The sequence below is a fragment of the Molossus molossus genome, unplaced genomic scaffold, assembly GCF_014108415.1.
Source record: "Molossus molossus isolate mMolMol1 unplaced genomic scaffold, mMolMol1.p scaffold_m16_p_1, whole genome shotgun sequence".
Lineage (NCBI taxonomy): Eukaryota > Metazoa > Chordata > Mammalia > Chiroptera > Molossidae > Molossus > Molossus molossus.
Genome location: NW_023425344.1, coordinates 250,681,086 through 250,706,375, shown reverse-complemented (window position 1 = coordinate 250,706,375; position 25,290 = coordinate 250,681,086). Strand labels below are relative to the sequence as shown.

Here is a 25,290-nt window from a genome sequence, read left to right as displayed (position 1 = left end):
CTACCAGGTTTTAAGATCCCTGTGGCAGATCACTGTCCTCCTGCCTCCCACACAGGATGTCAGATTCCAGTGCTGGATGATCTGAGGGTGGTACCAAGTGGGTAAGACCCACTTGGTTATGAGGCTGCTGAGCAGATATCCTCAGCCACATTTCAAGTCCCCTGTCCCTCTAAGCCACAGTTGACTGGAACTGTCAATAGAGCTCTTGGTGGCTGGAAATGATCAACCTGATAGAAATGCTGAGTACCAGTGGAGCCTACAGACATACCTTTCCAGGACTGAGTTGGGAAGTCTAGAGAACTGGCCATTAGGAAGCAGAAACAGAGACTTGATGGCCACGAGGGAACAAGAGAAATCCAAGTCATGAAGAGAATGACTGCAGTCCTAGAGGGCTAAAAAGCTTATGGATGGTGCAAAGTAGTAAACAAATCCACAGAGAAACAGGCATGTGGGCAGTGCCCTGGAGGGATGCTCTTTCTTACCCAGATCCCTCAAGTCCTCATTGGTACAATATGTCCAATAAGGCTGAACCTGGTGTAATACGGGTCCTCATAAGGCCAGGCTTGTACAGCAAGGTTACCATCTTCCTTCCTGCAATTGGCTCTGTAACTGAATTACTTTTTTTAAACTTATTTTGCAATTTTTATTAATTTTTGTTACAGATTTTTTTTCTCCCAAGACACCCTCCTCCTGATCCCACCCCCGCACCCACAAGGTTACTTTTTATCAACAAAATAACTTGACTAGCCCTGGCTGGTGTGGCTCAGCTGGTTGGAGGTCATCCCTACACTGAAAGGTGGCGGGTGTGATTCCTGCTTGGGGCATATACCCAGGTTTCGGGTTTGATCCCTGGTGGCGTCAGGAGAAAACTTGTTTCTCCCACAAATTAATTAAAAAAAAAAAAAAAAAAGAATGTGACTAACCAAGACCTGTGGTCATTCATTATCTGAGATCATTTTCTTCACTGTTGTGAATTCCCCAACAATGTAACTACAGAGGGCTCTCCTTGACCTGGAAGTCAGAACAGTAATACTGTGTATCCTCAGGTCTTGACTTCCAGGAACATCCTCCTGGGTGATAGCCTTCACCCAAACCCAATAGGACATACAAAAGAGGAAGGTTTCATTAACACTGAATTGTTTCTGTTGCCCGTGGAACAGAGGGATGGGCCTGCTAATCCCTCTGATCCGGGACTCTGCAATCTCAGGACAGCCAAGGCTGCTTGGGAACCCCAGCCTTTCCAGGCTGAAGTACATCCTTGTCTGACCAGAGTAGCCCTCATGGCAACTGCTGCCAGCTATAGGATGATCCCTCTTCGACTCCCGAACAGCAGGATACAAATGTAATTGTTCCTGCAGCTTGTGTGGTTCATGTAGTCCAAAGGCCTCAGGTCTCAGGATGAGGCCCTGCTGCCTCCTCCTCACTGTCCACTGCAAACCACAGCGAGCAGTTTCCAATTTGCAGATGTGCCCACCACCCCCACCTCACATACCCATCCTGGGTCAAATTCCAACTCATTTGAGATGCTGCCCAGTTTCATAAAGCTGTTCTCCAAGTTCCCAATCATTTCTTCTCTCTAGGAATGGGGAACCTTTTTTCTGCCACGAGCCATTTGGATATTTGTAACATTCCAGGGCTATACAAAATTATCAACTTAAAATTATTAACCTGCTGCCTTGGCCATTTTGGTCAGCAATAGAGCGCTGGCCCGCAGACCAATGAGTCTCGGGTTTAATTCTGGGCAAGGGATTGTACCTGAGTTGCCATTGGTCTCTGGTAGGTGTCATGTGGGAAGCAACCAGTCAATATGTCCCTCTCACGTTGATATTTCTCTCTCCTACTCTATCTGAAGATAAATAGAAATATATCCTCGGGTGAGGATTAAAAAAATATTAATAAGCCTGCTGCCTGACTGGTGTGGTTCAGTGTGGTTGAGCATCAATTCCCAGTCAGGGCACATGCCCAGATTGTGGGCCAAATCTCCAGTGAGTAGCATGCAGGAGGTGGCCAATCGGTGTTCTCGCTCATCGATGTTCAATCTCTCTCCCTTTCTCTAAAATCAATAAAGAAAAAAAATGTTCGCCCTGGCCAGTTTTGCACAGTGGTTAGAGCGTCGGCCTGCAGACCAGAGAATCCCAGGTTCGGTTCCCGCTAAGGGCACGTACCTCAGTTGCAGTCCGTCCCTGGCCCTTGTTGAGGTCATGTGGGTGGCAACCAATCGGTCTCTCATGTCGATGTTTCTTTTTCTCTTCCTCCCTCTCTCTCCTGCTCTATCTGAAGATAAATGCAAAAATGTTCTCAGACGAGGATTAAAAAAATAAACATATATATAAAAATTTGAGACAAAATAAAAAATTTTTAAAAATTAGCCTGCTATATTTGGTCAAACTAATTTGGTGAAGTGTGTGATGTTAGCTGGTATTGATTTCAAGTGCTGGACATTCCCCACCCCTGCAAGAGGTCTGTTTCACTCTTTGGTCTGAGAGTTCCTGTAGGGTGGAGACAGCAAATGCAAGCTTATCCAAGAACTGGTGCAGATCAAGGGGCTCAGGGTATCTGGTGGGGTACACCAGCGGGTAATGCCCTGCTCCTCTGAGACTGGTGATGATCATTTCAGAGGGCTCCAACCCCCTTAGTTGCATCTTCACCTGAAGCCAAGCTGGGACACTTGAGCACTGCTATCCTGTGTCCCACCCACATGCTCGGTCTAACACCATAAAGGTGAGCAAGTTTTTCCCAGTGCAACATGGGGACAAAGTGTTAGGCCCTAAGGATCAGAAAACTCTTTAAAGTACAATGGGGTAGTGGTGGGGGGGCAAAGTATTAGCTTAGGCAGAAGCCGTGGGGTCCAGCCTCCATAGGTGGGTGCTGTTGGACCTTGAGCCAGTCCAGGCATCTCCTTCTCTGGGCTTTTCTTCACCATTTAGTGTTACCTAATCCCTGTGACACCAACACCACTGGATGCTTTGGAAACATTCCTTTCCTGTGCCATTATCACTGCTAGGACCAGACTCCGCCCAGCCTTACCCACTGAACCTTGCACCCATCACCTCCTCATTTTGGGTTATCTCCAACACCAGGCCACTGACCCATGGTGGTTGTGATGAGAACTACTCAGCTAACTCAATCTGGACAGGCAGCAGGTAGGACTGGCTACTGGTTCAAATGTTATTTATTGCTATGTGACCCCAGGGAGCCATGGCCTGACTGCTGCCCCTGACCTGGCTTGGTGAGAATTACTGAGAATGAGCAATGATCATGACAACCACCCAAGGCACATTAGGTATGGGCTGCTTGAGGCAAAAATTGTACCATCCTGAACTGCTCTCTAGTCGAAAGGGCCCTTCCACCCCGTTCTTCCAGACAGAACAATTCTGCCTACTTGCCCCAACCAGGTATTACCTTTACTTAATGCAGCATTAGATTTCAATCAAAATTTTAAGTGTTCCATACAGGTATCACTCCCATTAGGTATGCATGGAAAGATGTTCTCCTAGTTTCACAGGGAGACCCTGGCCAGAACTCAGTTCAGATTCCAAAGCCTAAGAATACTTCCCTCAAAAAGAGCTCACTGAGCCCTGGCTGGCTTGGCTCAGAGGTTGGAGCCGGTTGGAGCGTTGCCTGCGGTCTGGAGAGTACATTCCTGCTAAGGGCATGTACCTCGGTTGCAATTTGTCCCCGGCTTTGGTTGGGTTGTGTGGGTGGCAACCACTCGATGTGTCCCTTTCACGTCGATGTTTTTCTCTCTCTCTCCCCCCACCTCCCACTCTAACTTAACAAAATATCGAAAAAATGTCCTCGAGTGAGGATAAAAAAAAAGAGCTCACTGTATGCATAACCCAATAGCAGGGACCAGAGCAACTCACTCTGTCTGCTTAAAGATCCCAACATTGTATCCCAGGGTCTAGGTTCTAGGAACAGAACTTCTAGTGGCTACTATTCCCATATTCTAGCACAGTTTAAATTTTCTGGCTGTAAAGAACCAGAGCCGAGCTGGTGTGGCTCACTGGTTGAGCTTCAATCCATGAACCAAGAGGTTGCCAGTTGGATTCCTGGTCAGGACACATGCCTGCGCTGTGGGCCAAATCCCCAGTGGGGGCGTGCAGGAGAAGGCCCATTGATGTTCTCTCTCATTGATCTTTATCTCTCTCTCCCCCTCTCTAACATCAATTAAAAAAAAAAAAAAAAAAAAAAAGAGCCCTGGCCAGTTTGCCTCAGTGGTTAGAGCTTCGGCCTGTGATCCAGAGTGTCCCAGGTTCAGTTCCTGCGAAGGGCATGTACTTTGGTTGCAGTTTGTCCCCAGCCCCAGTTGATGTCTCTCTCTTACATCGATATTTCTCTCTCCCTCCTGCTCTATCTAAAGATAAATGCAAAAATGTCCTCTGGTGACGATAAAAAAAAAAAAAAAAAAAGAACCAGAGATATGGTTCCTGAAGACCTCTTTGTTGGGCCAGGAGCTAAGGCTAGAGTATAAAGCCCTATTGCAGATTAACATAACAAACTCCCAACTTCCTGTGAACAAAGGCACACAGGGCCAGTCTCTGAAGACTTTTAGCAAGTCATCTGTCCATGTCATTACACTTATGGAGTCCCATTTTCAAGAGTCAAGGTATAGACCTGGCCAGTTTGGTTCAGCAGTTGGAGCGTCGGCTTGCAGACCAGAGAGACCTGAGTTCGGTTCCCGCTAGCAGTATTTATCTTGGTTGCTGTTTGTCCCCACACCAGTTGGGGCTGTGTGGAAGGTAACCACTTGAGGTGTCTCTTTCTTACCCACCCTCTAATGCAAAAATGTCCTTGGATGAGAATTAAAAAACAAAAGAGTCAAGGTACAGGCGGTATTGGGGACAGAAAATGTTCCACTCAGGAAAAATAGAACACAGCACATGATAGAGAAAGCAGAGACAAAAATGCAGTGCTGCTCCTGGTACTAAGCACAACACTTTGAAGTGGTCAAATGGGCCAGAATTTGAATGTTCAAACTAAGCACAGACTGTGCTAACTTTGCATTTTTGGATTATGTCTGAATTTTGGCAGGTAGAGATAGAACAATTAATTAGAGAGAGTTCATGAGATAAGGATTGTTTGCAGATCTGTACAGAAGTTTAAATCTCACTTGTCACCCTGGCTGGAGTGGGTTGGATTTGTTGGAGCACTGTCCTATACACGGGCAAGTTGCAGGTTCCATCCCTGGTTGGCAACCAACCAACGTTTCTCTCTCACATGGATGCCCCTCACCCCCATTTAACAAAAACGTATCTTGGGGGGAACCCACCTTTAAAAATAAAATCTCACTTGTGGGTTGGCTATTTTGTTCCAAGTAGATTCCAGTCGACGACCCATCTGGATCTTGCACTTTCCTGGGAAAGCCAGCTTCCATTTGTAAGTTACCCCCAGGCCAAAGGCTTTTAGTCAGTGCCTGATGCACTGCAGTAAACAGCAGATGGAAGCGATTCTCAGATACCCCAAGGTAGGAAGCACTGAGCACTGACTTAGAGAACACCCCTTCACTCCCCCCTTAAACCTTTAGGAACCAATTGGTACCTTTTTTTAATCCTCACCTGAGGACACCTTTCCATTTTTTGTTCAGATAGTGTGAGGGAGAGAGAGGAAGAGAGAGAGATAGAAACATCAATATGAAACGGATACATCGAGTGGCTGCCACCCCCATGACCAACCAGGGCCGGGGACAAACTGCAAACGAGGTACGCACCCCTAGTGGGAACTGAACCTGGGTCTCTCTGGACCACGTGCCGACACTCTAACCGCTGAGCAAAACCAACCAGGGCCAATTGGTACCTTTTAAGTTCATCTACTTCAGAAAAGACTTCCCTATCTCTATTTGTCAACTAGAGACACATGCTGTATCCTGTTATATAACTACAGGCATACTTTTTTACTATGCCTCACAGATTTTTTTTTTTTTTTTTTTTTTTTACAAATCAAAGGTAAGACCTATCACCAGCAAAATGATTGCAACTTACTTTATTGGGAGGGGTCTGGAACCGATCCTACAGTATCTCTGAGGTATGCTTCTATACACTTGATGTCTGAATTCCCTATTTAAGTACCCCCCCCCCAAAATTCATAAAATCAGATTAAGGTGGACCTTTTCAGTTTAAAATCAGCTCAAGTTGCAGAACAGGAGCACAACACCTAAGGAAAGCCATTGTTGACCCAAGGTAGTAAGCAGTTATCTGTGTTGTGAGTAGGGCTGGTAACTGCAGAAGGCAAAGTCCAACACAAATCCAAAGCAGCAGCTACAAAACAGGACAGATTTCAATACTCCACTATCTTAGATAAATTTAGGTTAATTTTAACATTAAAGCAGAGACAAAAATGTAATTTTAACATTGTTTTAATCAAGTAACGTAACTGTTTAAAACAGGAAATTTTAAGACAGTTCAATAGAGCAAAGTGAAGAATTACTCTATTAGGATAGCCTCTGGGAATAAAATTATGTGGATTTGAATCTATTGGAAGTTTGGCACCAGACTGAACACCGGTCTAAGCCAAAATTTTTCTCTTTAGTGTTTAGAAGCCCTAAACAGGTTTTCCTTCAGATTAAAACAAACAAAACAAAAAAACCCAACCTCTATAACAGAACCTCATTAGCTTGACAATGGGTATGTTGAGTGCAACTTGGCCTAGGCCACCAATATCTCCTATAGGATTTCAGATTATGAAATTAAATTGGCCAATAGCAAAGAATTTGAAAGCTAGGTAAGATGTGGAATTTGCAAAAGCCTCTTTTTCTTTGGTGTGACAAAGCACACTCCCTCCAGGTATATGGCTTCTACTTCACTCTCATCAAGATCTACCAAAAAGTAGCTGGAGACCAATTCATCTCTCTCCAGTAAAAATACTAGATTTTAATTCCTTAAAATATCAAGCTAACAAGGTTTTATTATATCAAATGTTTATATAATTTCAATGTGAAAAAATTTTTACATACATTTGTTAAAGTCTCACTACAATCTCAGATGGATCAAAGAAAATCAGAAGTGAATGATGAAACCCTGCGCTCCAAATAAAACCCACCCGTGATTCTTGGTTCCATAGTGCACTTTTTATGGAAAGGAATGAAACAAGTTTCTACTTTGAAAATGATTTCTCAGAGATAGTAACAACCCATGTAAGTGAGTTTGGAACAGCCAATTAGGCAAAGAATTCACAAAATGTTATTTCCAAATCTAAAAGACCAGGACAGGTTGGCTGGGTCAGGCCCTAGTCTCTTGTATTTAGTGGCCATCACCAGACTCACGAGTGTCTAATTATATTCAGTGTGAACTAAGAGACACCCAAGCCTTTCGCCAAAATACAGGCTGGCCAAGAAGTACAATTTTAGTTTTCTTTTTAAATAAGACATTTTGAGGGGGAAAAAAAAAAAAATAATCAAGCTTGAGACATAGCAACACTAGCTTGGCAAGGTAGCAACCAAAATCTGTGTGTCCAAATATAAGTTATTAAAGAACAAACCATAGTATCAGGGATATTCCACACTGAACAGAAGATACAATATGTCTAACCATTTTGAAATTATAATTTAAAGTATAAGCTGAAAAATTAGTTGTTTTTTTTTTTGCTAGAGAGTAAGTGCACCTTTTCCTTCTTCCCCCACAAATAGTATCATGGAACTTACTATTTAATCATACCCTAAAACTTGAATTTTATCTCAGTACAAAGCAACAGCTACATACACATAAAACACTTATTTATTAATGTGATAATTTTCCCCTGGGTCATCCAACTTGTAATACACGACTTCAAAGAATGCAATTTGGGCAAGTGTTCGCAAACAGAAAAAAAAAAATTTCAAGTTTCAAAACCTCTTAAAATTATTTATAGGACACTCAGGTCATTTTTACTCTTAGTAAGATAAAGGTGTTGCACTGTCCACCTTGGCATGGTAAGAATGTACATTACCAGATGCCAATATGTGGGACTAAAAGACTTAAAAAGTACTGTATTTAATGGCTGAATAAGGTAATTACAAATAAGTTTATGCTTCTATTCGGCTAAAGACCTCATTAGTCTCAGCACCTAATAGTTTCTAACAGGCTCCAAGAATCCTATCAGGTCAAATGATGGTACAATGTTTTAAAAGGAGCCTATTGTTTCAGCTTAAGTCATTCAGAGCCAAAAAATTTAAGAATGACCAAAATCAAATTTTTATTTTTGTAACTGTATAAATGTGATCCAAATGTGTCCACCACTAATTTTTCAAAAAGAAACATGCTATAAATAAGCAAACTACATCTGTTCACTGATATGTGTATGGACTCCCGAGGTGTCTCATTGGGCTTAATTACAGACCACTCACAGCAATACATTTTTTAGCAGAAAGTGTAGCATGATGTTAAGCCATTTTAGCTTTTGCACATACATGCTGCACTTCTGGCTGATGATGCAGAAAGATTCTCAGCATTACAGTTTAGCTGGGCTGCACCCACCCCTTTAAATGGCATCAATATCAATGTCATCGTCCTTGTTGTCCGACTTCACAGCTTCGACTTTTGGTACACTGGCAGTCTTCGAATATACCACCTGATAAAACAATTTCTTTTTAAAATTGAGTGTAAATGGTAAATAAAGAATAAAAATTACCTAGAGGAAGCCACTGTTATTCACGTAAGCCCACCAGCCCGAATAAGCTCTCTCCAGAGCCTAAAATATCTTGTTAATTTTTACAGACCACTAGCTCCTCTATACGCAGCCTGCATTATTTAAACCTTACATTAGAAATTCAGTTTTGGTATGTCTAGGGACATAAGAGATTTCCACCACCCTATATGGTAAGGATTGTTTCCCAAATTATTGAGACTGTATTTTATTGCCTCAATCACCAAGTTTACCATTTTACAATTCTCAAGTACCCATCACTAGCATTAAATTTAACCCTCTCCCCAGTGCTTACCTCAATATTCTCATCTTCATCATCTTCATCACCACCAGAAGATTCCTCCTCTGCTTCCTTCAACCACTTTATAAATGGTTCTGCTTTGACACGAATCTCTTTGGCAAGTTCTCTTGTGACATATTTCTTTGAGGCCTAAAAAACATTAGGTACAATTTTCTTAGATTGAGGAATTTAAAAAAAATAGTAAGTTGTCCTCCTCCTATCTCATCAGCTTCCTCCTGTCCTTCTCTCATATTTGTGCATAACACCTTCTACGTTCTATTTCACTTGTGGATGAATTAAAATTGTATTAAAGCCCTGGCCGGTTTGGCTCAGCAGTTAGAGCATCGGCCTGTGGACCAGAGAGTTTAGGGTTCGGTTCCCGCTAAGGGCTGTACCTTGGTTGCAGTTTGTCCCTGGCCCTGGTTGGGGCTGTGTGGGTGGCGGCCAGTCGATGTGTCTCTCTCACATCTATGTTTCTCTCTCTCTCTCTTCCTCCCCTTCTCCCTCCCATTGTACCTGAAGTAAATGCAAAAAGAAAAAAAAAGGTACTCGTTGAGGGTAGAATAAAATAAAATAAAATAAATAAAAAATGAGTTGTTTATATACTAAGCTCTTCGAGGGGGCCGGGTCATCCCACAATCTTAAATCCTCCACAGAATATGTACATGCCACAAGTATTGTTTCTTAAAGTATTGTTTCTTATAATAAATATTGTTATTAGCAGCAAGCTGCCAGTAAGGAATCCCCTACAAGTTACATTACTCATACGAACTGCATTTTCATGTAGGAAAAAATAGATATTAGAAGATACTTATTCCCCCCCCCCCAAAAAAACACCCAACTTTTGATTTTGAAAAAGAGCCGTTTGTGTTTTCCCCACCTTTTCCGACCAGCTGATGATGACCTCTTCCTCCAAAAGGTCTGCATCATACATCTCCTTCAAGATGTGTGGAATCTTGGAGATGAGCTGAGCTTGATGCATTGCCACCACACACTCCAAACCATGAAGAAGGTACCGTTGAGCTTTTTTGTTGTTGTGACAGAACTGCAAAAATAGATAATCTTTGTGTTAACAAGCCTTTATAGATGTTATACATTGATAATACTAATTCCAAGTATATTCACTGCCTCAGGATTGTTTCTTAAAACTATGGTCCCTGACAGTTCAAAAAGGTCAACACACGAACAGCTCTGTATCACTTTATCTGCTAACAGACCATGTGGAAGTTTTCAGATAGTCCCACACTTTTTTCAGGATGACAAAGAACAAATGAGCAATAGAGGTTAAACTGATGTTCCCAAGGTCACATAGCCAAAATCTCATGAATCAAAAAATTTGCTTACTCGTAGGAAATGGCGCCTGTATTTTTTAATCTGTTCCCTAATCTTCTCATTAAAAAGAACTTCAGTCAAAACAAGAGGACCCATAGCTTTTACATCCAGTCTTTCTGCTTCAGCAACAATTTCTTTGTCCGATGAATCAATAATTCCCTCTTCTTTCTTTTTCTGCAAATAGAAGCAATTCAATGAAGTGGAGATATAGGTTAGCCCCTACTCTCATGGATGTTTCCCCTAATTTGACAGTTCTAAGATTTCTATGATCAACAGTTGCCAAAGACAGTGCTTGCGATCACACTCAAAAAATATTTGAACAGAAAAAGTGAGTAAGCCTTGCATTTGAATAATCAAATGATAGCACAAAAGTTACTTGCCAAGCAACATGGTCTAGCCCTAACCAGTATGACTCAGCGGTTAGAGTGTCTGTCTGCCCCCAGACTTAAGGGTTTTGAGTTCAATTCCTGTTCAAGGACATATACCTGGGTTGCAGGTTTGATCCCGAGTCATACGGGAGGCAACTAATCAATGCATCTCTCTCACATCGATGTTTCTCTCTCTCCTAACTAAAAAAAAAATCAATGAAAAAGTATCCTCGGGTGAAGATAAAAAAAATCTGGAAAAAAAAGAAAAAAGTTCTACTGCTCTCAAAGCAAGTATTTTTACCTTAACAAAATCAAACAGGATATTGACCCGTTCTTCAACAGTCCTTTCCAAATCATCACTGAGTGTCAGAACTTTTGCATGGTCACTGATTTCATCCATTCTGCGCCTTTGAGCTTCCTCAGTTGTATCTTCACCCCAATCATCATCCTCTTCTTCTTCCTGTTTACAAGAGCAAAGATGCTTGACCAAAGGCCTTAAAAATGTAAAAAGCGTTTCAAATTTCTAGTTAAGTTAATGATATCAAAGTTCGTTTTCCTTTAAATTGAGTTCATCTCAATTCCGTCAACCCTACCAGGAATCCAAAATGTTGTAGTGTTTATAGTATTTCTGCTCATTATAACCAAATATATCTTATACAATTCTAGTGCCTACCACATCATCTAACCTGCACTTACCACAGCATGTGGAGGAGGACTGATTTCATTTGGTGGTGGTGGTGGTGGTGGTGTCTCACTGCTAGACACGGAGCCATTTTCCTTGTCTTTGCCCTTCCTATTTTTCTTTTCCTTTTCTTTCTTTCCTGTACCACTGTCACTATTCTCTACCGAGAAATAAAAAAGGGAGGTTTAGTACCATGGCTTATTTTACATCTCAGTGCCCTATCCCTAACTGGTTACAAACATTTGCTCTGGTTTTTGCTCAGTGGTTAGAACATTGGCCTGCGGACTAAAAAATTCGATTCCAAATGAAGGGCACATACCTTGGTTGTGGGTTCCCTGACCCCGGTTGAGGTCGTGTAGGAGGCAACCAATCAACATGTCTCTCTCACACCGATGTGTCTCTCTCTCCCCCTCCCCTCTCTATCTAAAAACAAAATAATGGCCTGGCTGGTTTGGCTCAGCGGTTAGAATGTCCGCCTGCACTCTAGAGGGACCTGGGTTCGGTTCCCACTAAAGGCACGTACCTTGGTTGCAGTTTGTCCCCGGCCCTGGTTGGGTCCTGCGGGTAGCAACCACTCAATGTGTCCCTTTCATGTCCATGCCGCCCCCCCCCACTCTATCTGAACAAAAAATGTCCTCGGGTGAGGATTAAAAATAAATTAAAACCCTGTCCTTTTGCCCCTGAACTCCCCCCTCTCAGAAAGCCAAACACAGTGCCACCTAAAATTCTAAGAGGATTCACAGACCAAATCCACTCACTGTGTTTCATAGAAGAGACAAAATGTTAACAGTACTGACTGGTAAGATTAAGACGACCTAGCATTCATGACCCGCATCCATCATCCTTGAACTTGAACAGGAGCATAGCTCAACTGCACTTTAACCAACAGGTAGAACACTGTCTAAGTCTATATAACGGCTTGTCTCATGGAAGAGAGAGCACCGGAATAGGTTAGACTTTGTTGCTATAGCAAGCTCAAATTGTGTCAGACAATTTTGATTATCTGCCACAGAGTGTTGCTTGCACTTAGGCTTAATGAGCTCAGCCCTCCATTCTCCTTACATTTGTTTTACAGAAACAATGAAACTTCCATTGTTTCCAAAAATCAGTCTCTTTATGATAAGATCTTAGAAGTTCATCATGAAGACTTACCAGGTGGGTTTTTGAGAATGAATGTGCAGAGTTTATGATGTGTGTCAAGCATGCCTCGATAACCACAGGCTTTACAAGAATTACCTATTGTTTGCTTCTTTGGATTGACATGCTGCCAAAAAGGTAAAAACAAGTGTCACTCATAATACATAGAAATTCTGTGAGAAATAAGTGAAAAACATATAAGCCAAAAGATGACATCTAAAACACCATCTTAACAATTGAGTTTTTCCATAGTGATCTACTCAAAAAAATCACTTTTGAAAATATCTTCAAAATTTGTAGGTTTTGCCTTTTACTTCCAATTAAATCTGCCCTGCCTAGTCAAAACATTTGGTGCTGTCATAGGACTGATTACAAAACAGGTATATAGTTTCTTCTTTCATTGACAAAAATCTCAAAGGCACTCACCAGCTCTGTTTCAGGATTCTCACACTCAGGACAAAGAACAAATTTTTTAATGAATCCATCCAACATGTCTTGCAGCTTATTCGCCTCATGAGATCCATTGACAATGTAACGGTCATTCTTAACATCAAACTGGGTCTGTGCTCCCAGCTCACAACCAAAATATTTGGTGGGATCTGTTTGGAAAAAAGAGTTTGATTACAGTTAACGAAATTAATCTTCGGCTACTCAGCCACATTTATGTAAGTATCACTCTCTATGCTTTTAAATTATTAGGTTAAGACCAGCTGGTGTGGCTCAGTGGTTGAGCATCAACCCATGTACCAGAAGGTTGGTTGCTGGTTCGATTCCAGGTCAGGGCATGTGCCTAGGTTGTGGGCCAAATCCCCAGTGGGGGGCATGCAGGAGGCGGCCAATCGATGTTCTTTCTCACTGATGTTTCTCTCTCTCTCTCCCCCTAAAATCAGTAAAAGAGAAAAAAAAAAAATTGGGTTAAAAAAAATGTGTTGCCTGTACAGTTTTTTTTGTATTAATGGCAATAAATCAGTTGGCTTTACATCCAAGGTTCCACTTAACCCTTCCACTAACCAGTATACAAAATCCAGACAAGATTTGCAGGTACAAGTTGGTTGTGACTATCAATACTATGCCTTTCAGACTTATCCAAGAGGCATTACTTACACGTTGGAGGCCGATTAAGCGCCTTTGCAACGTCAACCATGTTGACTATAACTGTCTTGATTCCATTTCCTTTGCCCTCAACCTAAAGAAAATAAGAATTTAATTTTCCACTGTCTACCCAAGTAACGCAATCTTTTAAGAATCTATGAAAACAGCTTAGGACTTGCTACTGAAATGAAAAAAGTTACCACCTTGGCAATCAGACGGGGCATCTTGTAGCGATAGAACTGGTCTGACACGCTGCGGTTGACGTTGACAGACATTTTGGCTTATTAGTGGCTTTATCAATAAGATGAAGAGATCTTTGATTGCAACTTTTTGGTATCTTCTGTCTGGAGAAGAAGGGATGACATAAACGACTGCAAGAGTTCTCGGTCTCTGACATGAAAAAGTTTTCGCCACTGAGGCTGTAAGCTCCTTGCTTGTATGCTATGTTTCCCCAATACAGGTACCAATGGCTGCGCAACAGCTCTGAAAGAGAAAGGAGAAAAAACACACAAGCCCACCCCCCACATTTAGCATGACTCCTGTACGGAAACAGCTCCCTGTATATTCCAGTGAACTATGCCCCATTTTCCAGTGTTAGAAAGCTCCCGAGTTCAAATGAACACGAGCATTCTCTAACACGGGGCACTGGTAGCGACTTCAATAAAAGGCCTCTTTCGATTGAGATGGGACCGGCAGGGAAACGCCAGCAGCTGCTGTGGGTTTATAACCACGGCGAACCACGCAGTCGGTTCCATGCGGCGAGAGGCCTCACTTTAGAGGAAAACGCGCACACACCCTCCCCTCCGCCTCGATCAGCACCCAGTTCTGATACACGTCCTCCCCCACGAGCGGCCGTTCTGAGGCCGCCGGTTTGTCCTCTACCAGCTGTTCCTTCGGCAACAAGCTTACTTCTCACAAACACTCCCACCGCAGCCCGGCCCGGCGCGCCCGGCCCCGCTGTGTGCAAACACTCGCTTGACCTTTGCTCCCGTCCCCGCTGCGAAGGGCCGCCCCGGGCGAGGCGGGCGCCGCCGCGACATGGCGAGGCTCCTCCCGGGCGGCAGGTGCCCGGGCCGCAGCTGGCCGCCTGTGCGCGGGGCCGGGGAAACGAAACTCGCGGAGGGGCGCAGGCCCGCGCCGCCCCGCCCGCGCGATGACTCACAAATGCAGCACGGAGGCCTGACTCAGCCCGCGCGGCGCGCTCCCGCGGGGCGGGGGCGGGGGCGGGGGCGCGGCGGGGAGGGGGCGCCCGCCCGCCGCCCGAACTGCGCCACACGCGCCGGGTCACGCGGCGCGCCGCCATCTTGTGCGGCCGCCATCTCCCCGCCGGCCCGCGCCGCCCGCCGCCCGCGGACTCACCGTTTTCGTCAAATAAAGACATAAACCCAACGCTGCTCGCCCGGAACTGGGATGAAGAGAGGCGCCTGTGAACCCGAGTCCGAGGAGGGGCGGCGGAGGAGCGCAGCGAGCAGCGGCCGGGCAGGCGCCGCCGAGCAGCGGGGAGGGGCTGTCCCAGCGACGTCCGGGGTCCACACCCTTCAGCGCCCGGGGCCTGGCGACCTGGCGCGGAGAGACGGCGCCGTGAGCCACGGGCGTCGGGGCGCCTTCCCCGCCAGCCAGCGGCCCGCGGGGGTCGAAGGGGCGGGGAGGGCTGGGAAGGGGGCGCGGGGCCGCCACCTCTCCACCGGACTCACCTCTGGAATGTTCTCGCTCTGACTGAACAACGCCGCCGCCGCGCTCAAGCTACCCTCGGCCCCAGTGCCCGCCCCCCGCGCCAGGCGGCACAGCCCATTGGCGGGAAGCCCGCCCGAGCTCGCTCATCATTAGCCTACACTCCGCGTCAATCGCATCATTCCCCGCCCCTTCTGCTTCCTGAGGCTCCACTCGCCGTCTCAGCCGCCCCCCAGCCCCGGGTCCCGGCTTCCTTCACCTGCCTTCCCCTCCCCCGCGTTTCCCAGAGGCCTTCGTGGTCTCGCGAGAGCGAGCGCGCCGCGGAGGGGCGGGGGGCTCGGCTGCGGGGCCGCGCTTTGTCGGTTTGGCCGGCTGGGGGAAGATGGCGGTTGGCTCTCCCGTCCTCCGCTCCCCTCCCCCGCCGGCCTGCCCGGCCCCGTTTGCGCCCGAGTTCGCGCCCGAGTTCTCTCCGCGATGGATATGCAGCCTCGTTTTTTCGTCTCCCGGGGTCGCCCGTCGTTCGCTCGAGGGAAAGAAGTTTTTCTCTCCCTAGGCCTGGGCACAGGGTGAAGGTGGGAGAGCCTAGTGCTGCCTTTTTCCCTCCCGGGCTCGGGTCTGCGTGGCCGTGGCGACCGTGGTCCGCCGAGTCGCCATGACGGGGTCGCCGTGAGGCCGGGGGCCCGCCCGCCCACCTGGCTGGGCCGGTCAGGACCTCCCGAAAGCGCGCTCGGAGGGACCCCTGTGGGCGCCCACAGTCACCTCCAGGCCATAAGTTGTGACTCACGGCAAAGCATAGCCCGCAGCATGTGCGCCCGTGTTCACCCGCAAGGAGTGCGAGGTAGAAAGAGCCTCGTATTTTGTTTAGTTCCGGTGATGACAGAAACTCCCCTTCTCTCAGAAACACATTTTGTGTAAAAGTTTCCGTTGCGACTGTAAAAACTCAGCAGCCCACCCTGGATCGTGAAAACAAGCTTGCCTGTAAGACCAGAGCCGGATAACGGAGCCCCGGGCGCCCGCCCCGGGCCCGGCCGGCAGGTCGGCGCGCAGGTGCGGACAGGAGCGGGTGGGGAACCGGTGCGGGGTGAGCGCTGCCCTCTGCTTCACCCCGGCCCGCCTGCACGGTGCTTAGGACGGGAAGATGCGGTGATTCTTAGTAAGTTCAAGGTTACTCTTGCATGATGTCATAAGCTTCATGAACCAATTTAAAATGGGGAGAATAAAGCAGAGGGAGATCCAGAATTGAGAGAAGTGACTTGTGTCCTTGGGGCAGGCGCTTTGTGACCACGCAGCGTGTGGCACTGGTGAACCGAGTGCTTGATGGGTGCCAGGGTGCCCATCAGACAAGCTGCAAAGGTAGGTCCCAGAAATGCCGCTTCTGGTTCACCTTGGAGCATGACTTGGCAGTATTGAAACATTTGCGTTTTTGCATGACTGCACCCGAATGACTATTTTAGAAACTCTGCTGGAAAATATAGTCATGAAACTAGACTGAGGTAAGAGGCCTGCCTCAGAAAAGTTTTTTTTTTTTTTTTTTAATCCTCACCCGAGGAAACTTTTCCCTTTATCTTCAGACAGAGTGGGAGGGGCGGAGAGAGAGAGAAACATTGGGTGAGAGACACATGGACTGGCTGCCTTCCCCACAACCCTGACCAGGGCTAGACTGAACTGCAACAGAGGTACATGCCCTTGACCAGAATCAAACTTACGACTCTTTGGTCTGCAGGCCAATGCTCTAACCGCAGAACCAAACCAGCCAGGGCTTGAAAAGTTTATTTTTTTCTTTATTGATTTTTAGAGAGAAAGGGAGAGAGAGAAACATCGATGAGAGGAAACATCAGTTGGCCGCCTTCTGCATGCCCCCCACTAGGGATCGGGCCCACAACCTGGTCACATGCTCTGACCAGGAATCCAACCCAGGACATCCTGGTGCATGGGTCGACACTCAACCACTGAGCCATACCAGCTGGACTAGAAAAGTTTTTAAATAACTAACTACAAAGTGATTTTTTTGGGGGGTGGTATATGTGATGGCCCCATAGTTAATTTTATTTTGAAAGTTTATTACTAACCCTGGCCTGTGTGGCTCAGTGTTTAGAGCCTCAGCCTGTGCACCAAAGGATCGAAAGTCTGATTCCCGGTTAAGGGCACGTACCTGGGTTGCAGGGTCAATCCCTGGTGTGAAGCAACCAATCAATGTGTCTTACATTGCTCTCTCTCTTTCCCTCTCCACCTTCCACAATCTCTCAAAAAATCAATGGAGCCCTGGCCAGTTTGGCTCAGCAGATAGAGTGTCGGCCTACAGTCCGGAGAGACCTGGGTTTGGTTCCCGCTAAGGGCACGTACCTCGGTTGCAGTTTGTCCCGGCCCTGGTTGGGTTGTGCGGGTGGCAGCCACTCGATGTGTCCCTTTCATGTCGATGTTTCTCTCTCCCCCTCCCACTCTATCTGAACAAAAAATGGAAAAATGTCCTCGGATGAGGATAAAAAAAAGAAAGTGAGCCTGGCCAGTGTGGCTCACAGGTTGAGCGTCGACCCATGCACCAAAAGGTCACTGGTTCGATTCCCAGTCTGGACACATGCCCAGGTTGTGGGCCAAATCCCCAGTGGGAGGCATGCTGGAGGTGGCCAATCAATGTTCTCTCTCATTAATGTTCTCTCTCATCGATATTTGTATCTCTCTCTCTCCCTCTCCCTCTCAAAATCAATAAAGAAAAAGAAAATAAATGGAAAAAATATCCTCGGGTGAGGATTAACAACAAAAAATTTGTACTAATTTTAACTTTAATCTTTAGTATGTGTACTGTGTACTAAAAGGGTTTTGTGGAAAGTAACCTCACAGGCTGATCTGATCATCAATCCCTAACTGGCAGGTCATGGTGGGTAGTCATGTCCCAGACTTATAACTTTTTAGGAAAATGTTTGTCGCCCTGGCCGGTTTGGCTCAGCGGTTAGAGCGTCGGCCTGCGGTACAGAGGGAAAATGTTTGTCTTTGCCTTAAACCCTGTGCAACAAGAGAGCAAATAATCTTGTTAACCATACTGTAATCCAATTACTGTCTTGCTTTTTCCCACCTCCATGTTATCTTTCTTACATTCCAAATGCATAATTTCAAATGAATAAAAGAAACTACAAAACTGTCATTTTCTGAAGCATTTAAGATCTTGCTTCCTGGCACTTGTCATCAGTTTTGGCTTAGATAAACTCATGAAAATTCACTACAGGTTTGGATGTTCTTACATCCACAGTACCACTCATTTGTAATCATACTATTTGTTGAGTGCTTCTATAACCAAAGAATTTGCTAAGTCCTTTGCATTTAACTATCTAATTTACTTCTTAGCCCCTGGGAAGAATTTTTTTTTAATAACTTATTTTTGTTACAGATGTTTCTCCTTTTTCCCCTATTGACACCCTCCTCCCCATCCCCAGTTTCGTTGTCTGTGTCCATTGGTTATGCATACATGCATATAAGTTTTGTGGTTTATCTCTTCCCTCCCCCCACCCCCTCTTCTGAGGATTGTCATCTGTATGTATCCTACTTCTACGACTCTGGGTCTGTTTTGTTCATCAGTTTGTTTAGTTTATTATAGTCCAGAAATAAGTGAGATCACGTGATATTTGACTTTTTCTACTTGGCTTGTTTCGCTTAGGATAATACTTTCCAGGTCCCTCCATGTCCTCTCAAAGGATAAGAAATCTTTTTTTCTTACAGCTGCATAGTACTCCATTGTGTACCACAGCTTTTTTATCCACTCGTCTATTGATGGACACTTGGGCTGTTTCCAGATCTTAGCTATTGTAAATAGTGCTGCTGTGAACATAGGGGTAAATATATTCTTTCTGATTGGTGTTTCAGGCTTCTTAGGGTATATTTATTCCTAGAAGTGGGATCACTGGGTCAAATGGCAAATCAGTTTTTATTTGAGGTAACATCATAGTGTTTTCCATAGTGGCTGCACCAGTCTGCATTCCCACCAGCAGTGTACTAGGGTCCCTTGGGAGGAATTTTTTTTTTTATCCTCACCCAAGGACATTTTCCCATTTTTTTGTTCAGATAGAGTGGGAGGAAGAGAGAGAGAGAGACATCGATGTGAAAGGGACACATCGAGTGGTTGCCACCCGCACGACCCAACCAGGACCGGGGACAAACTGCAACTGAGATACATGCCCTTAGCAGGAACCGAACCTGGGTCTCTCCAGACCGCAGGCGGACGCTTCAACCGCTGAGCCAAACCGGCCAGGGCTGTGAGGAATTTTTTATTCCCATTTTACAAAAGGGCAAACAGGCTCTGGGGGGGAAATGTCAAGTAACTTGCCCAAGATCATGTACTTAGTAAGTGGCAGAGCTAGAAATTAGACCCAAATCTGTAGGATCCCAAAGTCTGTCTACTTAACCATATGTGCCTCAGCCTGTCCAGATAAATATAAACGTAAATCTAGGCAATTTTCGTATGTAACCTCACTTAATAACAATCGTGAGGAGAGAGACTCAGGAAGTTTAAGTAATTTTCCTCGAGTCACCTGCCTAATAAATGGTGGACAGTGTTTGAACTCTAGCTTGTTTGATGCCAAGTTCATTGCACAGTTCCACCTCCCTTTTCTGGGTCTCCACCTCAGTTGGCTGTATTATTTCCTGCAGTCAGGTGCTTACTTGGTGCTTATGAATCCTTTACAAACGAGTTCCCTGAATTATGCTGTCAGTGCCTGTCCTGGACAGCAGACATGAAAAGCTGCTGGAAAGGTAAATTAGTAAATTGGTTTTACGCTCGTTTAGATATTGACGTCTTTGAGTCTGTTTAGCATGAATTAGCCCCCTTGAGCAATGTCGAGTCTGCATGGATGGAGAACCTTGTGCTTCTAAGTTGTGGGCCACTGTGGGGCCAAGGCATTGGGCTCTGTGACGGGCCTTGTGGTTGACTGGCGGGCCTCCTGCTATGACATTCCTGTCTCAGCTTTCTCTAACCTCCAGTGTGTTTCAAAGCTGCACACTGTTAGCCACGTAAGTTCCTGTCTCCCCTCCTTGAGGATGAACTACAGGGGATGGGCTCTGTTTTTCTTCTAGCCCTAGAATGCTGGGAGGGAACTGAAGGTTATCTGGTGTGTACAGAGGTGGAAAGGGCGTAGGCTGTGTTGAGGGCTGATGTCCTACACCGTGGTAATCTAATGCATGCATTCAGTAAACACTTGGGATTGCTAGGCAGTGAGAAGCCAGGCCCCACATATGACACAGTCCCTGCCCAGGGAGGCAGCAGGTAAACATGCCCCCTCTGTGACATCTCTGAGCCTCTGGGCAGGATGTCTCCCCACCTCTGTGACCCCCCCTCACCTCCTCCATACCCCTGGCATTCCTGGGACTCTATTTCAGTTGACTGTTCACTTGTCTGCCTTCCTCATTAGGCTAAACATGCAGGCAGGGGACTTGCCCTTGAAAACAAAGGAATCTGAACTTTGGGGCCTTCAGTTTGGGGGGGGTACAGGCAGGAAGCAGAGGTGTCTCTGGAGACTGACGTGACACCTTCCTCCTCCACTGTACACAACTCCGACCAAACTCTATCTCATGAAGGAAGAGAAAAAAATGCAAAATGGTTTCCAATCAGTAAACGATGAAGAAATGTGGAGGACTCAGGGCAGGCCCTGCTGTGGATGGGCTGTGTCTTGGTCACAGGGAAACCACACACAGCACCCCAGTACAGGACAGTGACCATGCTGCTTGCTCCTGGCTTGCCTCAGGTCCTTTCTTCATGGAAGTGAGGTGTGTGGCTGCTGAACTGGACCCTCCCCTGAAGGGCTCTGGTGGCATTAGTCTCATGCAGTGCACTGCCCTGGTATGCACGCATGTGCACTAAAGGGCTGGAAGAGGCTGACGCAAAACGCCGGGATGCCCGCTCTAGGCAGCCATCTGCAAACCTTTGCAAGAGAGCATCTTCATGTATTCCCAACCTCTGCCACACACTGTCCTTTTTAGTTGTGGCTCGCACATTTTCTCCACCAAGATAAAGTGCCCATGTACCAGGCAGTGAGCTCACCGACCACTGATGGGCTGTGGCCTGTGGCCTGTGCTGGAGCACTCAACCCACAGCCCCAGGAAGCCCAGCTTGTTACCTTCTCCCCTGAGTCACTGCCACTTTGGGCAGAGTTGCCACGAAGGTCGTGTTTTTGAGTACAAATATCTGTGGCTGCATTCTGGGCTCTGTGTTTCTGGAAGGATGCCTACCATGCTCATCTGTGCATGGCCTGGTTCCCTAAGCCAGGGCTCCTCCCATGAGGGTGACACCAAACCTGGAGGGTGGGGCAGAACACAGGTGGCTGGCCTCCCTGGCATGTAATTCCAGGCCTGGGTGGGGCCCAGAACTGAGATTTCTAATAGATTCCAGGTGATGCAACTGCTGCTGGTCCCAGGACCGCACTTCACGTTAAAGCCAGGGAACCTGTGGCTTTGGAGCCCAGATACCCCTCTTCCTCTGTCCACTGTCTCAGTAGCTTTCTCCTGAGAGATTTCAGGGGCCCTAGTTCAGGCAGTCTGTCTGTGAGTGAAAATAAGTGAGGAGGAACAAAATCCATGTCCCACTGACTGCAATGCATTGGTGGGACCCGGGACTAGCAGCGAAGCTATGGGACTGGCTGACCGGAGACTGCATTATACTGACCATACCCATTAGAATTACAATAACGGTCCCTATGACATTGCACGAGGCCAAAGCCCTGTCACCATGTTCTGTCATTGGCATCCTGACCTCATCGAGGTGGCAGGTGTGCATGGTGGCTCTTCCAGGAGCAAGTCTCTGTTGTTCAGAGCCTAATGTAGGGTGTGAGTGGTCACAGACATGAGACATTGTATTCAACCCCCAGCCCCATCCAGGTGTGCATGCACACCCACACCAGCCTGGTTACTCGCCCCCACTGCCTACCTCAATTCTTTGCTGGTCTTCATTCATCTGTTCTTTTGTTCATTCATTCAACCAATATATATTGAATGACCTCTATGTGCCAGCTCTAAGGAATTCAAACATTTAAGATGTTGTATTAGTTTCCTGTGGCTTCTGTAACAAAGTATCACAAATGGCTTGGCTTAAAACAACAGAGATCTATTCTGTTATAGTTCTGGAGGCCAGGAGTTCAAAATCAAGGTGTTGGCAGGGTTGCGCCCTCTCTCCTGGCTTCAGATCCTTGCTTCCTCAGCTTACAGCTGCATCACGCTGATCTCTGCCTCAGCCACATGACCTTCCCTCTGTGTCTGGTCTTCCCATGGTGTTCTCTGTGTGCACCCATCTCTGTGTCTTCTATTCTTAAGAATATGTTTTTATTGATTTTTTTTTAGAGAGGAAGGGAGAAAGAGACAGAAACATCCATCGGCTGCCTCCTGCACACCCCCTACTAAGGATTAAGCCTGCAACCCAGGCATGTGCCCTGGAATTGAACCAGGACCTCTCAGTCCATGGAATTACACTCAGTTCACTGAGCCACACTGGCTAGTAGGTTGTGTCTTCTTTTTTTTTATCCTCACCCAACGGTATTTTTTCCGTTTATCTTTAGACAGATTAGGAGCAAGGGAGAGAGGGAAAGAGGGAGAGAGAGAGAGGGAGAAACATCAATGCGAGAGAGACACATTGACTGGTTGCCTCCCACGTGACCCCTACCAGGGTCAGGGACAAACTGCAACCAAGGTACGTGCACTTGGCCGGAATCGAACCTGGGTCTCATTGGTCCACAGGCTGACGCTCTAACCACTGAGCAAAACTGGCCAGGGCTGTCTTCTCTTCTTATAAGGACACCAGAGACACTGGATTTAGGGTCTGTCCTATTCCCCAGTCCAGTATGACTTCATCTTAATTTATACAGCCAGCCCTCGTTTATTGCGGTTAATCAGTTCCAGACTCTACCGTGATAAACGAATTTCCGCGAAGTAGGATTCTTTATTTATTATATACAGTCGTCCCTCACCACTTCGTGCTTCGACTTTCCAAGCTTCACCCTATCGTGTTTTTTTTCAAATATAGTATAGTATAGTATTTGAAAAACTGCGATAGAGTGAAGCCACGAAAGTCGAAGTGCGAAGTGGCAAGGGACAACTGTACTTGCAGAGACACTTTCTGAATAGGGTGGCATTTACCTCTTTCTGGGGGACACAGTTTAACCCACAACAGACATTAACAACAAAAACACCTCGAATGACCCAAAATTTAAAACATGGCTCTTGCTCATCATTCACTTGGGGAGACAAGGTTCCTAAAACATCAGCAAGAGCCCCAGTGATGCACCACGTTTGTGGAGTGTGTACAGTAGGGTGGTTCTGTGGCACCTGTGCTTTATATGCATGAATCCATTCAGTCCCCCAAACAGCCCTCCCAGGTAGATTCCGTTGTTACTCTACTTTGCAGGTGAAGAAACAGGCACAGAGAGGTGATGCAGCCTGCTCAAAGTCACCAACGGAGCAGAACAGTGTGTGGAAGCAGGACAGTGAGTGCTCCCGGTGGGTGGAGCTCAGGAAGCTGCTGTTCCCTTCCCATCAGGGCCACCAACGCCAGGGAACCTTATCTTATTGCCCCGGTGAGGTGAACCAGGCTGCCTTTGCTGCCCTGTCACCTTCCCAGGGCAAGTGCAGGGGCTTTGGGTATGATCGCTTCCTTGATGGTGTTTCTAAACTTCCCCTTAAACTCAAGATTTAGTCCATGTTTAGGGTCAGTTTCCATACCTCTATCACATTCTCCAGTAGATAGAACCATCCAGAAACCATAACAATGTGCTCTAAAAAACCTTTATTTTGTAGTGCTGCTCTAAGTAAATATAGTTAGTAGCAGATGGTGCTTTTGCAACATGGAACTCTGAATGAAAGAATGGATTAATTTGAGTTTCCTTTTTCTCTTTAAAACGTTTTGTTTTTTTTTCACCCCAGCCAGTTTGGTTCAGTGGTTAGAGTGTCGGCCTGCAGTCCAGAGAGGCCCGGGTTCAGTTCCTGCTAAGGGCATGTGCCTCGGTTGCAGTTTGTCCCTGGCCCTGGTTGGGTCATGTAGGAGGCAGCCACTCGATGTGTCCCTTTCACGTCGATGTTTCTCTCTCTCTCTCTTCCTCTCTCCCCCTCCCATTGTCTGAACAAAAAATGAAAAAATGTTCTCGAGTGAGGATAAAAAAAAAGAGAGAAAAATTTTTTTCTTTATTGATTTAGAGAGTGAGGAAGGGAGAGGGAGAGAGATATAGAAACATCAATGAGAGAGAACATCGATTGGCTGTCTCCTGAATGCCCCCACTGGGGATTGGGCCCACAACCTGGGCATGTGCCCTGACCAGGAATTGAACCCGCGACCTCTTGGTGCATGGGTTGACGTTCAACCACTGAGCCACACCAGCTGGGCTGGAGTTTCCTTAAATTAGGTGACAGATTTTTTTTCCCCCTGGGCAATTGACTCCCACATTCGATATTCCCAGCGTGACATTTTGTGTTGTTATACTTGGTAAGTAAATCCCAGCTGTTCTGAGTGTTATAGTATGAGCCAGGAGCCTGTGTGCTGAGCTTCTTTTATAGCTTAGCTCATAAAGGCTGCTTGTATGTTTGGGTTTTTCATGCAGAAAAAAAGACTTTCAACCTAGGTCACTCACATACCTTATTCTCTTGCTAGATATTTACAAGTTTTGGGCTACTTTTAACACGGACTCTTGCCCTAAAAGCACAGTTGGAATTCTCTCACTGAGCCAATGTCTTCAATTTTCATCCATTGTGCTCAGTGGGAGAAGCCAGTCACAAAAGGATAAGCACTCTGCAAATCCACTTGTGGGTAGCTGCTAGATTAGGTAGACTCATAGAGACAGGAAGTAGCAGGGCTGGTGTCAGGGCCTGGGGGACGGGTGGAGAGTTAGTGTTTAATGGGGACAGGGTTTCAGTTTGGGAAGATGGAAAAGCTCCATAGATGGGTGGTGGTGATGGTCTCACAGTAATGTATATTACCTACGGACACTGAACTGCACACTTAAAAATGGTTGAAATGGCCCCGCTGGTGTGGCTCAGTGGTTGAGCATCAACTCATGCACCAAGAGGTCTCTGGTTCGATTCCTGGTCAGGGCACATTCCCAGGTTGTGGGCCCAGTCCCCAGTGGGGGGCATGCAGGAGGCAGCCA

At 46.3% G+C, this 25,290-nt stretch overlaps 1 protein-coding gene and 1 non-coding gene across 2 annotated transcripts; both read right to left on the bottom strand.

Moving 5' to 3' along the window:
* Positions 1-7,376: 7,376 nt before the first annotated feature.
* Positions 7,377-15,258, bottom strand: EIF5 (eukaryotic translation initiation factor 5). Its single transcript, XM_036259345.1, has 12 exons — positions 15,205-15,258; positions 14,870-15,070; positions 13,714-13,993; positions 13,523-13,604; positions 12,845-13,017; positions 12,434-12,545; positions 11,296-11,441; positions 10,901-11,059; positions 10,244-10,405; positions 9,780-9,944; positions 8,915-9,049; positions 7,377-8,544 (listed from the first exon to the last, which is right to left on the bottom strand). The coding sequence occupies exons 3-12, from the start codon at positions 13,783-13,785 to the stop codon at positions 8,455-8,457; spliced, it is 1,296 nt and encodes a 431-aa protein (XP_036115238.1). The 5' UTR covers positions 13,786-13,993; positions 14,870-15,070; positions 15,205-15,258; the 3' UTR covers positions 7,377-8,454.
* Positions 12,178-12,303, bottom strand: LOC118622378. The gene has a single exon (XR_004958055.1). It is a non-coding gene; the product is annotated as a small nucleolar RNA SNORA28 (small nucleolar RNA).
* Positions 15,259-25,290: the final 10,032 nt, after the last annotated feature.

What these genes read in the sequence shown, in the direction of transcription:
- EIF5 (XM_036259345.1), bottom strand. Translation starts at nt 13,785, where the DNA reads ATGTCTGTCAACGTCAACCGCAGCGTGTCAGACCAGTTCTATCGCTAC. An exon ending in GTCCTCCTCCACATGCTGTG is followed by an intron (nt 11,060 to 11,295) that starts GTAAGTGCAGGT and finishes TCTTGTAAACAG; the next exon opens with GAAGAAGAAGAGGATGATGA. An exon ending in TCATCAGCTGGTCGGAAAAG is followed by an intron (nt 9,050 to 9,779) that starts GTGGGGAAAACA and finishes AATGTTTTTTAG; the next exon opens with GCCTCAAAGAAATATGTCAC.